The following is a 15496-nucleotide window of genomic DNA, read 5'->3' on the forward strand; positions in this document are numbered from 1 at the left end:
GACCTGAACCTGCTGGACTATTTCATGGTCATACGTGGAGAACATCACCAACATGACCTCCCACAACACCAAAGCCAGCCTGATCCCACCATTCGCCGAGTATTTGCCAAGTTCCTGCCAGCGTTTGTGGAAAAGACATGCTCACAGTTCCAGATCCATATCAAGGTGGTGATTGAGGCTGAAGGCAGCTACATTGAATAGATGTCAGCTGTACTACATAATCAAGTTATGTGAATTGATTTTTTTCAATAAAAGTGTTAAAATAAAGCTGTAGTGTTGTTTTCTTTAGGGCGACAATTTTATTATTCCACAATGTATATATGCAGATCTTTTCAATACAATGTGAACAAAAAACATTTAACGTAACCAGTCAAATACATATGGTCATCGCAGCATAGAAGCACTCGCAGACAGGCACACTGTAACATATAATTTTTTTTTTAATTTTATGCGGAAAGAAAATAGTGAAAATTTATACTTACTTCAGACATCACATATGAATCGGATACTTTTTTTGATTTTACCAATTCGTTCATCGTTAGAATGAATCCCATTAAATCATGATAAGCCTATTAAAAACAAAATAAAATTCATGATATGTAAAAACAATTTTTAAAACGAAAGGGGTTAATTGGTTGTCCAGAATTCTCCTTATAGTTAAAAATATAAATACAAAATGCTTTTATGATATACATACCCATCACAGAACGAAAATATCATATTCCAAAAATTACATAAATTGATCAATTATTTTTTTTAGGATTTTAAGGTATTAATGCTAAATTGTAGCCATTACAAGGTTGAAAACAAAACAAAAAATATCGAACGTTCGAATTGAGTTATTTCCCTTTGTTTATTCAACATTATGAAGAGACACACTCCGTATTCACTTAAAAGATTTAATTTTCTTAGTTAAAAAAAAATGAAAAGAAAAACTATTTGATCAATTTATGTGATTTTTGGAATATGAAATCTTCGTTTCATTACGGGTATATACATCATACAGATTTTTCTTTATTTTTGTTTTTTAATATAGGAAGGAATTCTGGACAAGAATCAAATGGTTCATAAAAAAAAAAAGACAAATTATTGCTATTACATCCATTTTATTAGATTTTTTTTCTTTCTTTTTTTACATAGGAGTCACCACTTACCAAGGCCGGGAGGCCACTCGAGGATAAGGGTTAATTGGTGAACAGTAGTCAATGGGATAATATTGTAGTAATCGTTAATAGTGGAAATTTGGTAAGTTGGATTACTTAAGGGGACGGTTCATGAAGAACTTGTTTACGTTGGACTTGAAAACTAACTGGAGTCAGCTGGAAAGTAAGCAAATGGAAGAGAGTTCCACAGGCGTTCAGTTTTAAGAAAGAAGCTTTTTTCATGGAATCTAGGTTTTGACTTAGGCACAGATAAAGAGTGGTGGGAATTAATGATAGTGGTTTTAGCTAGATGAGTGTTTTTCGTGAAAGTCAAGACAGGGGAGACCATAGATTGGAGCTCAGACGAGCACTTGCCATGAAAATAATAAAGCAGAGACAGGCTCACAACGTCTCTTCTGTGGGAAAGAGGTTGCAGGGAAGAGAAAAAGGGCATCCCCCAATAAGCTACCAAGTCCATTTTGAACTCTGTCAAGGCAGGATAAGCTGCTTCTAGTAGCTTCTGTGCAGATGTGGCAACAGTATTCCATCCTTGGACGTACTTGGTCTTATAAAGATAGAGAATTGCATCAGCAGTGAGATATCTACTGGAACAGCAGATTGATCCCACTATTTTTCCAGCAGCCTTGGCAACAGATTTGATATAATCAGACCAAGGGTAAAGGTCAGACCTAGAAGCTTGTCAAAACATGGAGCCTCCCCAAGACAAGAGCCATTCATTTCGATTGATGCCAGATGGGGATCAGAGCGTTGATGATGCAAAGATAGAAGCTTGGCAGAAGGACTCCCCAAGTTTGGCAGAAAGGTTCCTGAGTTTGGCAAGATACACCTGAATACAGTCAGAGGTTACATGGACCGAAGCATTTTGCGAATAACACTTGAAAAGAATAGTCCAAATAATATCAAATACCTTTGAATTCCTCCATTTGTCCATGTCTTCAGGTTTATGGATTTCTTTCACCGGTTTCATGAACGGCTTTGTTTCCAAATTCACACAAGCAAATGAGGAATTGGTGGGAGGAGGAGGACTGGACACTGAAAAATAATAAAAAATATGCAATAAATTTTAATTATTGAAATTTAAATCAGTATTATTTTAAGCAAGGAGAGATTTGGATCATCAGTATTGTTTAAGAAAAAAAAAAAAAAAAAATTACACAGAAATGTCAATTTTTGAGTGTTTTAACTCGTCAGTTAAATCTACTCCGAAATTTGGATGGGTTGATGGCTAAAAATTTTTAATTTATATTGAATTTCCCAAGCTGCGGGAGATGACAGTGCTCCACCTCTCCTAGACAATTTCTCAAACTGCTCCACTCCTCTGTTCTGCACACGTGTAAAATTTAATATAGAGTGATCCCCAATTTCCGGGACATTCTAGCTATTTAAGGCAGTTAACTAAAAATTTCGGCTAGAAAAAATAAAATCTGTGGATTTGGGGGGAGGAGGACGTAATGAAAAGTTAATAAAAGAAAGTAATAATTACTTACCCTACTATTACCCTTAGACAGAATGGAAAGCTACCCCCCCCCCAAAAAAAAAAATCTTTTTACCTGAGTGGTAAGTCTCCCAACAAAAAACTTCATAAAATCAGATGTAATCATCTAAAAAGTAGACCCCCACCTCTAAAAAGGTTGTCTCCCATAGCTAAAAAAAAAAAAAAAAAATGCTTAACTGCCTTGAAATTCTAGAATGGTTCCGAAATGCGTGTATTTTTTTTTTTTTACAACAAATTTATATACAAAACCAATCCTTCACTCTAATTATATTCTGTTAGAATTAGCATTTTGTGTAAAAGTAATGTTCAAAGTTTATTTTGCGGGTCAAAAAATTGTCTTTGTTTTATTGTGTAATTAAAGTTCCAAACATTCAAAATATGTTTGATCTTAGAAATAAACATTACGAAAAAAACAAAAAACAAGTGCAAATGTGGTTGGAAGGAGACAGGAAGTTATTCTTTAATGAAACAAAGTTCTTATGAATCGTTTGTAGCAAAATTAACATTTCCAGAGAAAGAGCGAGGGGGGAGTAAAAACAATTAAAAGGAGACAAATGAAGACAAAGAGATAAAAAGCAAGTGAATTCAGCCTTTTCTTGTTTAATAAGAAAAGGAAAAAAGGGAAATCCTGATTTTTTTTAGTAAAAAAAAAAAAAAGAAAAAAGCGAAGTACTCTCCTGTCTCATTAAAATCATATCTTAACAATTTTCAGTCTTAGTGAACAGTAAGAAAAGAGTTTTTGGTTCCCAAAGAGGAACTCGTAAAATTTTCAAAAAGTTGGGCTATAAAAATAAAATACTTCAAATCAATGACAACCATACTATTTATGGTGAAAACTGTTTGGAAATACACATTTCAGGCAAAAACATTACATACTTTCATGCCATGTCGAAATTAGTATGAATTCTAAAATATTAATGAAAAATAATCCAGTAAATGACATGCCAGATGTATTTTTAACGAAAAATCCACAATCACGTTCTGTTTAAAAATCAGAAAACCTTAAGTCAAGGGAGATAAGTTGCACAACTTTTCCACATTAAATTGTAGTATAAAATTCAATAAATAATATTTTTTACTTGTAATTATTTTTCTACTGCATCATTTTTCGTAATTTTTGGAATTTATACTAATTTCAATATAACACGTAAGTATGTAATAATTTTTTCAACTGAAATACGTTGGTTTAAAGGATAACCAATCTACACAAGCACTGGAAATACAACAAATTGTTGGAGCCACTTTTTGTTTTTGTATGTTATTTGCTATACATCTTATGAGATGACTGACCAATTTTTACGATTTCAGCATCAAATGAACCACTAGAGTAGGAACTGGAATACAGCCTACAAAAGCCTGATTGTCACAGCTGGTGAATTTCAAAAATGCAATCTGGATGTAAGGACACTTTAGAAAATTGATATGCCACAAGATTGTGTTTTAAATTTGGAAAAAATACCCCTGAAACGTATGGAATGCTTCAGATAGCTTTTGAACTATCTTGCATGAATCAAACATCAGTTTTTGAGTCGCATAAGAGATTCAAGGAAGGCAGAGAGTCTGTGAAGGATGACGAGAGGTGTAGAAGAAAATCAGTCAGAACACCAGAGTTGATTGGCCGAATAAAGAATTTCATGGATAAGGACTGTTGTGTGTCTATAGAGACCATAAGTGCACAGTTTGATGTCAGTGTGGGAACTGTACACACAATTATTCACGGAGAACTAAAAATGCAGAAGATTTGCACCAATGCATCAGTCCACAACTTCATCCATGTCACAGACTATTTGACCAAGATGGGCATCAAGACAGTCCTCATCCTTCCTATAGTCCAGAACTTGTTCCCAGTGCTTTTTGGTTATTTCCTAAGATCAAGGAAAATCTTAGAGGCTGCCGTTATGAGACAACCGAGGAAATAAAAAAGACGCTACAATGAGGGTGATTGACACGCTCATACTAGAGGCCTTCCAGAAGTTGTTAAAATGGTACAAGTGCATTGCAGCCGAAGAAGATTACTTCGAAAAGGACTAGAGTTTCATGTGTACTATCAATAAAAGTTGCTATACGGAAAACTTATGGAAGGCAACTTGTGCATTAAAAGTTCAAATTAATTTAAAAACAAAAATGTTATGATATTATACAGGCAAAAATAGTAGGTTAGACTAGACTTTGAAGCCTATATAATTTAATAGAAGGCATTTTTTTTAAAATGACTCCAGATGTGGTAATTCTGATGACATAACTTTTATCAGCCTATTGGTATGTACGAGATGGCATTGAATCCATTCAAGAGAATAAGCTACTTGATTCTGCCTTCAAGTCTTCAAGTCACTGCATTCAGGCTGCCAACAAGGCAAGGAATGTCCTTCTCATCAAGCGCTCCTTTGCCAACCTCATTCTGATGACCTACCTCCCTATGTACATATCGCTTGTCTGACCTGTGTTGAGTATGGCATCCAGGTGTCGTCTCCATACCTGGTTCGTGACATGCAGCATCTGGAGCAAGTGCAGAGGTTGACGACTACCAGATCAGTGCAAGGTTTTCATCACCTTCCTTACGAAACTCATTTACGGTGGCTGAACCTGTTCTCACTAGAGCGTCAAAGGCTGAGGGACGACCCAATTTTGGCCTATAACCTCCTTCATGGCCATTAGGACCTCCCTCGGGATCTTCTCTTCATCACGGTACCTGAATGTGGACCAAGAGGACATGGCCTGAAGCTGTTTCATCAGAAATTTCGGCTAAACAGATGCAAAGCCGCATTTTCCTTCTACATATTGGCTCGCTGGAATAGATCGCCACTTGAGGTTGTCACCCCACCAACAACGGATCAGTTCAAGACAAAGTTAGACTAGACAGGTGCTGGTCAACTGTATTTCTGACCGTCTAAATTTACAGTGCCTCTCCCTCTTTCTTTGTTCACTTTTCTTTTTTTTCTTCTTTTTTTTTCTCTCACTCTCTCTTCCCATGCTCTTCTTAAGAGCAACGAAACAGGTAATGTTTTAAGCTATGCTGAATAAATTGAATTGAACTGTTGAAAGTTTAATAAGTTAAATTTCACGTGTATGAACAAAGAAAACGGAAGTATGAAACATGAGTTATGAAGGAAATGGAGAGACATTTTAGGGCCACGATTTGGAAGCATAAAGAGAAAATATTTAAAGCCGTAGCAAGAAATAAGTTGTGTCTATTCTTATTTCCCTCTGCGCCACAGGATAATTACGGATGACAAATAAAGAAAAAAAAAGGATCTCAAATCTAATAGATCCCACACTATTTGCAAAGCTCCAACCTCTGTCGCAAGATTAAATATATTTAAATTTAAGTTTTTAAAAAAAAGTATTTGGATGCTATCATCCAGAATCGAAACCAAAACTGTAGCATTCAAAGCTGGTGACGTTACCACTGTACCAAAGTGACGCACAATATGAAACTGATTAAAAATTAAAAATAAACTAAGATACATGTATAATGATTTTTTCCAATTTTGACCCATTTCTGACCCCTCAAAAACTATTTTAATCAGTTAAAAGACCCATAAAAGAACAGTCCATAAAAAAAATCTAATCATTTGAGGCCCCTAGCACCACTCTATGACTTAGTTTCAGAGGGGATAGAGTTTGAAAATATAGAGACAGACAGGCAGGCAGATATATAGGCGGTTATACAGGATGACCAAAAAAAAAACAAAAGTTAAATGGAGGCCATCTAGAACATATGCTGTAGAATGGAGAAAAAAAGGTTAAATACCCTAGTGTTTTGATGTGATGTTTTGAATATAATAAACTAGTTATGACCAACATTTCATTCGGACAAAACACTAAGAAACGGGGCCTAATTAGAGTTGGGGCCCGTTTTTGGGGGGGGTCACCCTGTATATTAGATTATGGCATGTGTTCTTCAGAATTGTCTGGTCTATTCCCTGCTTCCTTTGTTCCAGCTCATTTCATTTGTTGGTCTAGTGGTCTCCTTCAATTCACTATTTTGATACATCAATGTAATACAACTATCTATTCCAGTTACTTCTTGTCAAGAACTGCAGGCTAGTGGAACTCTTTTCCTGTTGACTGTTTTCTGCCTTGGTCTTTTCAAAACTAAGGCAAATAAGCATCGCCTGTTTTTTTTGTTTTTTTTTGCGATAATCGTTTGCTCTTGTTAGCTCCTTACATCAAGTGGCTTTACACCTTGTCTGGAGTGATTTCCATTAAAAAAGAAAAACCAAAGGCAAAAAAAAAAAATTTATCCAACAATTATTGGGAGAGGGGTATTTTTTAATTACAATGTTTAAGAGATCTTTCTTTTATTATTTTACTAGCGGCGGAGTACCCGGCGTTGCCCGGGTGTTTGGAGGTGTGTGTGATTTTGGGTAAATCAAAACACCCGGGTGTTTGTGCCGGAGGGGGGGGGGGATAAAATAAAAAAAAGTTTTGATAGGTAAGTATGAAGGATTGAGTATGAAGGATCGAACCCGAACCCTTGAGTCGAAGTTGGAAATTAAAGTGTGAAAAAAAAACGCGCGACGTTAACCACTGGGTCACCATGAAATAGTAACGGAAACATGTCTGAATTTATTTAAGTATTAAGAATTGGTAGGTGCCCCTACTTAATGACTTAATGAGGTCAACTTTGACTGCAGGGCAGTATTTTATTTACTGCGGGGCAGCATTTTTTTTTTTTGTTTCCCCAAGATGTTGTGGGGGAAACCAGCTCCCCATAAAAAGAGGATTGTCCAAATTGAATATCAATTGTCTGACATAAGGAGAAACTCCACATTGATCAAAGCTGATTGCTTTGGATCGCAACCGGAAGAATGCCGCCAGAATTAGTTTCATTTTTATTATTATACGAAAAAGCCTAATCCACATGCGGCGATCGAAAAATGTTGAATATTTATCTTTTCAAAGTCGAGCAAATTAAATAGACAGGTGACCCCCATTATTGACTGGTAGATATTATGATTTAGACGTGATATAAAAAGTTTTGAGCTGACCGATCGCTTCTCGGAAAAAAGCTTTTCTCAGACATTCACAAAAAGCGAACATACATACACACACACACACATTTTCGCTTCCTCTTTCTCTTAGCATTCTCCGAAGTGAGGTTTGAGAAATGCCAAGTTCTTTTGATCTCCTCCTTGTGGATGTGGATGCATCCTCCTCCAAACTTCTCTCCAATTTCTCGAAATTTTGAGCTGTTCGTACAGTACGAGGCCTACCACTTCTCGCCATGTCGGATATTCCTTGTTGGTCCCTAAAACGAGCAACAATTCCTCGGATTGCTTTTGCCGAAGGAGAGTTTCTGGTGTTGTAATGACGCCGATAGATGAGTTGAGTCTCCGAAATCGACTCATTGGATTTAAAGTACCACTCTATTATGAGGGTACGTTCCTTAGGGCTAATACGGCTCATGCTTGCTTTGGAAGGGGTCCTTTACTTATTCTGAAAAAAATTTTTTTAAAAAATGAATAAATAAAAAAGTTATGAATTTTTAAAAATAGGACCCTTATTTTGGCCCAGCCTGTATATATGGAAGTTTATGGCATTTTGCCATGGCCATTTTAGTAGTCAAATTCAACGTGACAATTAAAATTCAATGAAATGATTTTTTTATCATCTCATTTTGGCAAAAAAATTTTTTTGTTTTAGTTATCATAGAAGGGAGACCAATCTTGTGTATAACTATTAGTTGTATATATATATATATATATATATATATATATATATATATATATATATATATATATATTTGTCATAATAGGTTTTACATACAAGTCAGCCGATGCTATAAAAACGTTTTTAACAATGTTCTTAGGAAAGGTTAAAAATATAAAGTTCAGGTTTTTTGGTTTTTAATGAAACACGATTATGTTGGCATAATCTCATTAAATCACCAAATTTAAGCAATGCTGAGTTTGGCCAGTATCAGATGAATGCCCGATTGGGAATACTAAGTATTGTATGTATTTAGGTACACGGATATATATAATACCTCAGGGAGCTGAACACCCCTTACCTTACAACTTCAGGTCACCCTTAGGCAAGGTTTAGCACATGCTTGCCTCCCTCTGATATTCGAGAGTGTCAACATACAGGGGGTAAATGAAACTCGTCAGCTATGACAAAGGTAATACATGGAGGATGGAACTGACGGAAAACCAGATAGAAAGAGTCTGTTAGCCTTGTAAGGCAATCTTCTAGTTGGAAGGTCACAAACAAAACACTCATTCCCAATTTATAAGCCAACATGGAAGTAGTAAGGTTTAGAAAACCGTCATGACAATGAACACATTAGTGCACAATCTGGTTTAACCAGAGATAGTGACACATCTAATATATAAAAGGCAAAATAGGCGCAAACGTTTGTGTATGTCCGCCAAAGGCTTCTCGCATCGATTAGATTCCATGAGAAGTTTTTGTATACTTCCCAAATCATAATACCTCAGATTCGCAAACGGACATTGTCTCTATCTTTTTTTTTGATCGAGTTAAACAAAATTCCCACCATGCCGTCGTTTCGGGTGTTTGTTTGACTTTTTTCATCTGAAGCGAAACTGTTCGAAAAAGTGGTAAAAAATTCTTGGCCTTCGGATCAGAATTGATGCTTCACTTAAGTTAATTGGTCTTTGATTAATGTAAAGGAAAGCCTTCATACTGAGACAATTACTATTTATTTGGATAATGCCAGCGTGCCCCTTCTGATGCACGTCAATGATGGGTTGCTTTCTTATAAGTCTAACACCATCAATATCTGCAAATAGACAGATGAAACTTTCAGGTCATGAATGCATAAGTTCAGTCATCATAACAATGCAATTTGCAATACCCTCTGATCCATTCATATGGAATAAAACAATAGGCAAGAGTGGGGTGTATACCTGCCAAAGATTTTTCCTTTTTATAAAAAAAAAAAAAAAACATAGGAAATGTTGAAGAACAGTGGAAGAAGTTGAGAACAACACACCAGACTTGTGGGCGGACAAAAGAACCTCCAAGAAAGAGGTTTATATACTGGTTGCATAAGAACGTTGAAAAGTGTATCGAAGAAAAGAGGAAATGATGGAGTGAGAGGAGAAAAAGTTGGTCCTTGTACAGAATTTGCCCTACATTAAAAAACAAAAAATAAAAAACAAAAAATAAAAAATATTGGTCTAACGTACGTAACCGTGACGGAAAAGGAATACCACATTCCAAAAATAAAAAAAATTACATAAATTAATCAAGTAGTTTTATTTTTATAACGAAAATCATTTTTAAGCAATTAATGCAAATTCAAAAGCATTACAAGATAAATTACACAAGTCAGACTTGTACAATACTCATAAAATTTGATTTTCTTTTCGCATTTAATTAAGACTAGCGGGGGTACCCGGCGTTGCCCGGGTGTTTGGAGGTGTAAAGAAGAAAAAAAAAAAAAGGCTCGAACCCATGACGAACCCGAAGGTGGAAAAGAAAGTAAAATAAAATGTGACCTTTTACCACTACACTACGAAGCCATAGGAAGTGAAAAATGTTCAAATTTAGTGATGTCAATCAAAAAGTTGACTTGCTAAGTGAATGCAGAAATGAACGTTGGCTGAAGGCCAGTTAAGCTTTCCACCGTTTCATTTATTTGTTTCCCCACGATGTTGGGAAAACTAAGCTCCCCTGAAAAAGGGGGAACTTTCAAATGAATAGCAATTGTCTGATATGAAGAGTTTTCCTCACATTGATCAAAGCTGATTGCTTTAAAGATGTGCCAGCCACGAAGGCCAGCGAGCTGATTTGATTCGATTCAGTTTCGCTTTATTCATACGAAAAAGACAAACAAACACGCGAGAGGATGGAATAGCGGAAATTTTATAAAAGTCAATCAAAATAAATCTAGAGATGGTGCCCCGTCACAAATCGTAGACATTATAATCTAGGGAGTATATAAAAAGTTCTAAAATATAGTAAACCCCCCCCTAAGAACCCCAGCGAAAAAAGCCTTTGTTGGACATACAAAAACATGCGCAGCCATTTTGTCTTTTATATATATAGACTAGCGTGGGTACCCGGCATTGCCCGTGTGTTTGGAGGTGTAAAAGAAAAAAAGTTTTGTGAGGCAGGTAGGCTTGAACCTGAAGCCTTGAGGTCAAGGTGGAAAAGAAAGTGTGAAAAAACCTGACATCTTACCACTCAGTAATGACAGGACAGGAAGTGAAAAGCGCTTGAATTTAACGATTAAAAAGTTAAGTGACAGGTGTGTGAATTTAATGAGGTCAAACATCACGCGACTTAATGTTGGGCTGCAAACCAGTTTTCCCAAGATGTTGGGGAAAATCAGCTCCTCATAAAAAGGGGAGTTCCCAAATGAATAACACTTGTCTGATATAAGGGGTTTTCTCTGCATTGGACCTCCCGGAATGAGTGGCAAGGAGACTCCTTTGTAAACGGATTCAGTTACCCTTATATATGGAAAAGCTTAACAAACACGCGGAGAATGAGAAATACCGTGAAAATAGCATGAAAAAGTCGTTCAAATAAAAGACAGATACGACCTCCCTTCGTAAATCATAGATATTATAATCTAGTGAGCATATAAAAAGTTTTAAGAATGAGTGACCCCATCGAGCGCACCCCCCCCAAAGCCCTTGCCAGACATACAAAATAATGCACAGACACACACTAACGCACATTTTGCCTTTTATATATAGACTAGCGGGAGTACCCGGCATTGCCCAGGCGAGAAATAGGGGGGGGGGGTAAAAAAAGTTTTGTTAGGTAGGTAGGATCGAACCCTAAGCCCTGAGGCAAACTTGGAAAATAAAATGTGAAAAAAACATGACACGTTAACCGATCGGCCAGCAAGAAAGAGTTACTGAAAGACATTTGAATTTATTTAAGTAGGAAGAGAATTGATAGGTTCCCACACCTAATGACTTAATGAGGTCAAGTGGAAATCGTGGAGTTAACATTTCCTGCGAGCGTTACGATGTAAGCAATAGATATTCAGCAGTTAACATTTTCTGCGGGACAGTTTTTAATGAGGTCAATAACCCGGTTTGTTTGTTTTTACTCAACTTTGGGGAAAAACCAGCTCCCCGTTTATTAGGGGAGTGTCCAGATGAAAGCAATTGTCTGATATGACGCTGAAAAGCTGACATTGTCCAAACGTTTACATCGTTTTCCAAAGACCACTGGAAACTGCTGATTCAAATCCAGTTTGTTTTTTTATACTGAAAAGCAAAAGATACATGCGGCGATCTAAAAATCTAAATGATTTTATACTTGTTTTTTAAGATGGATTCTGGAGAAGAATAAAAAAAATTTAGTGAGTAAGGTTATGTATCCAGGGGGTAAGAAAGGTTATGTATCCAGGGGGTAAGAAAGGTTATGTATCCAGGGGGTAAGAAAGGTTATGTATCCAAGGGTAAGAAAGGATATGTACCCACTAGCAAAAAGAATGTGTATTAACTAGTAAAAAGGATATGCACCCAGTGGTAAAAAAAAAATATGAACCCATAGGTAAAATAGATATGCACCCAGTGGTAAAATAGATATTTTGCAGGAGGGGTAAAAAGCATGTGTCCAGTGTTAAAACAGGTTACATAACCAGTAGTAAAAAGTGTATCTACCCAGTGACAAAAATAGATATGCATCCACTGGTAAAGAGGATGTTAATCTACTAGTAAAGAGAATATGCATCCACTAGTAAAAGGAATATGCACCCAGTGGTAAAAATGGTTATGTACCGATGGTAAAAAGGATATGTACCAAGTGGTAAAAATGGATATGTACCAAGTGGTAAAAAAGATATAAATCTACTGGTAAAAAGATTATGTACACAGCTGTAAAAATGATGTAGCCAGTGGTAAAAAGGATATGTACTCAGTAGTAAAAAGAATATGTGCCTAGTGGTAAGAATGATATAGATCCACTGGTAAAAATAATAAGAACCCAGTGGTAAAAAAGAATATGCACCTAATGGTAAAAAGGATATTTACACAGTGGCAAAAAGGATATGTACAAGTTGTAAAAAGATCATGTACCCAGTGTCAAAAAGGATATTACTCACAGGTAAAATAGATATGCATCAACTGGTAAACAGGATATATACCCAATAGTAAAAAGGATATTATCCACTGGTAAAAAAGACATTACTCAGTGGTAAAAACGATATGCATCTACTGGGGAAAAGATTATGTACACAGTTGTAATAATATGTACCCAGAGGTAAAACAATATGTACCCACTGGTAAAAAGGATATGTACCCACTGGTAAAAGGGATATGTACCCACTAGTAAAAGGGATATGTACCCAGTGGTAAATGGATATGTGCACCACAGTGGTAAAAGGGATGTGCACCACAATGGTAAATAAGAATATGTACTCTGTAGTAAAAAGCATATGCAGCCAGTGGTAAAAAGGATATGTAACTAGTGGCAAGAAGGATATGTACCCGGTAGCAAAAAGGGTATATATCCATTGATAAAAAGGTATTACCAACTGGTTATATGGATGTGCATCCACTGGTAAAAAGGATATATACCAAGTGGTAAAAGGATATGGATCCACATGTAAAAAAGATATGAATCCATAGGTGAACAGGATATGCACCCTGTGGTAAAAAGGATATGAACCCTGTGGTAAAAAGGATATGCACCATGTGGTAAAAAGGATATGCACCCTGTGGTAAAAAGGATATGAACCCTGTGGTAAACAGGATATTATCCACTCATAAAAAAAATGAATTCACTGGTAAAAAGAATATATACCCAACGGCAAAAAGGATATGTAGCCAGTGATAAGAAAGATATCCATCTAGTAATAAAAAGGATATGTACCTAGTGATAAAAAGGGTATGTACTTATTGGTAAAAAAGCATATGTAGCCATTAGTAAAAAAAGATATATACCAAGTAATAAAAAGATACATGCCAAGTGGTAAAAATGATATGAATCCACTGGAAACTAGAATATGTATCCAGTAGTGACAAATGTACCCAGTTGTAAAAAGGATAACACCAGGTGGTAAAAAGATATTATCCAGTGGTAAAAAGGATATGCATCCCATGGTGAAAAGGATATGCATCCAGTCATAAAAGGAATTTTGTACCCAGTGGTAAAGAGTATGAAACCACTGCTAAAAGGGATATGTACTCGGTAGTGAAAAAGATCCTTTTTACATTTGGATGCATATATGTATACACAGTAAAAAGGATAAGTATTCTGTGGTAGAAATGGTATGTACCCAGTGGTAAAAAGGATATGAATCAACTCGTAAAAAGGATATGCATCCACTGGCAAAAAAGATATTTATCCTGTAGTAAAAACGGTTATATATCCAGTTGTAAAAAGGATATGTACTAACTGGTAAAAACGAAAATGAACCCACTAGTAAAAATTAAATGCCCCCAGTAATAAAAATGATGTGTACTCACTGGTAAAGAGGATGTCTATCTGCTGTTAAAAAGAATATGCACCAACTGGTAAAAACGGTAAGTACCCAATGGTAAAAAGGATTATGCATCAATTTGCAAAAAGGATATGCACCAAGTGGTAAAAAGGATATTCACCCAGTGCAAAAAAGGATATGTACTCAGTTGCAAAAATATTATATTGTGTAGTAGCATAATATTATTCAGTAGTAAAAAGGATATTTACTCAGTGATGGAACAGATATGCATTTTCTGGTAAAAAGGATATGTACCCACTGGTAAAAATTATATTAGCCACTGGTAAAAACGATATGCATCAACTGGTAAAATGATTATGTACCCAGTGGAAAGAAAGGGTATGTACCCAGTGGAAAGAAAGGGTACGTACCCAGTGGAAAAAAAAGATATGTACCCAGTAGTCCAAAAAGGATATCTACCCAGTAGTACAAAAAGGATATTTTCCCAGAAGTACAAAAAGGATATTTTCCCAGAAGTACAAAAAGGATATGGATCAATTGGTAAAAAAGATATGTACTCAAAAGTTAAAATCATATGTTATCAGTGGTAAAAAGATATGTACCCAGTGGTAAAAGTAATATGCATCTAGTGATAAAAAGAATATTACCCAGTGGTAAAAACGATATGCATCAACTGGTAAAAAGATTATGTAAACAGTTGTAAAAAGGATAGGTATCCAGGGGAAAAAAGAATATGTATCCAGGAGAAAAAATGATATTTACCCAGTAATAAAAAGAATATTTACCCAGTAGTAAAAAGAATATTTACCCAGTCGTAAAAAAATTGGAATCTACTGGTAAACATGATATTGATCCACTGGTAAAAAGAATATGCACTCTCTTGTAAAAAGAATATGCATCCAGTTGCAAAAAGAAATGTTCCCAGTTGTAAAAAGGTTATATACCCAGTGGAAAAAAAGGATATGTACCCACAGATAAAGAGGATATTAGTCACTGGTAAAATTGATATATATCAACTGGTAAAAAGGATATATACCCAGTGGTAAAAAGGACATGGCCCCAATGGTAAAAAAGATTATGTTCACAGTGATTAAAAGGATATGCACACAGTGGTAAAAAAAAGGATATGTACCTTATGACAAAAAGGATATGTACCCAGTGGATAAAGGAATATGTACCCAGTTGTAAAAAGGTTATATACCCAGTGGAAAAAAGCTATGCACCCACTGATGAAAAGGATATTACTCATTGGTAAAATGGATATGCATTACCTGGTAAAAAGAATATATACCAGTGGTAAAAAGATATGTATCTAGTGGAGTAAAGGATATGTACCCAGTGGCAAAAAGGATATGTACCCAGTGGCAAAAAGGATATGTACCCAGTGGCAAAAAGGATATGTACCCAGTGGCAAAAAGGATATGTACCCAGTGGCAAAAAGGATATGCACACAGTGGCAAA

General features: G+C 35.8%; 1 protein-coding gene across 2 annotated transcripts in view; it reads right to left on the bottom strand.

Annotated features, from left to right (window-relative positions):
• Positions 1 to 15496, bottom strand: part of LOC145277033 (serine/threonine-protein phosphatase 2A activator-like) — an 80462-nt gene that overhangs the window by 34530 nt on the left and 30436 nt on the right. For both annotated transcript variants that reach the window (XM_080128660.1, XM_080128650.1), the window contains exons 2-3: positions 2071 to 2195; positions 483 to 569 (exon numbers count right to left, since the gene is read on the bottom strand). In XM_080128660.1, the coding sequence (XP_079984786.1) occupies positions 483 to 569; positions 2071 to 2195 (212 nt within the window). The remainder of the gene's footprint in view (positions 1 to 482; positions 570 to 2070; positions 2196 to 15496) is intronic.

The sequence above is a fragment of the Euprymna scolopes genome, chromosome 1 (genome assembly GCF_053919585.1).
Source record: "Euprymna scolopes isolate OS-2025 chromosome 1, ASM5391958v1, whole genome shotgun sequence".
NCBI lineage: Eukaryota > Metazoa > Mollusca > Cephalopoda > Sepiida > Sepiolidae > Euprymna > Euprymna scolopes.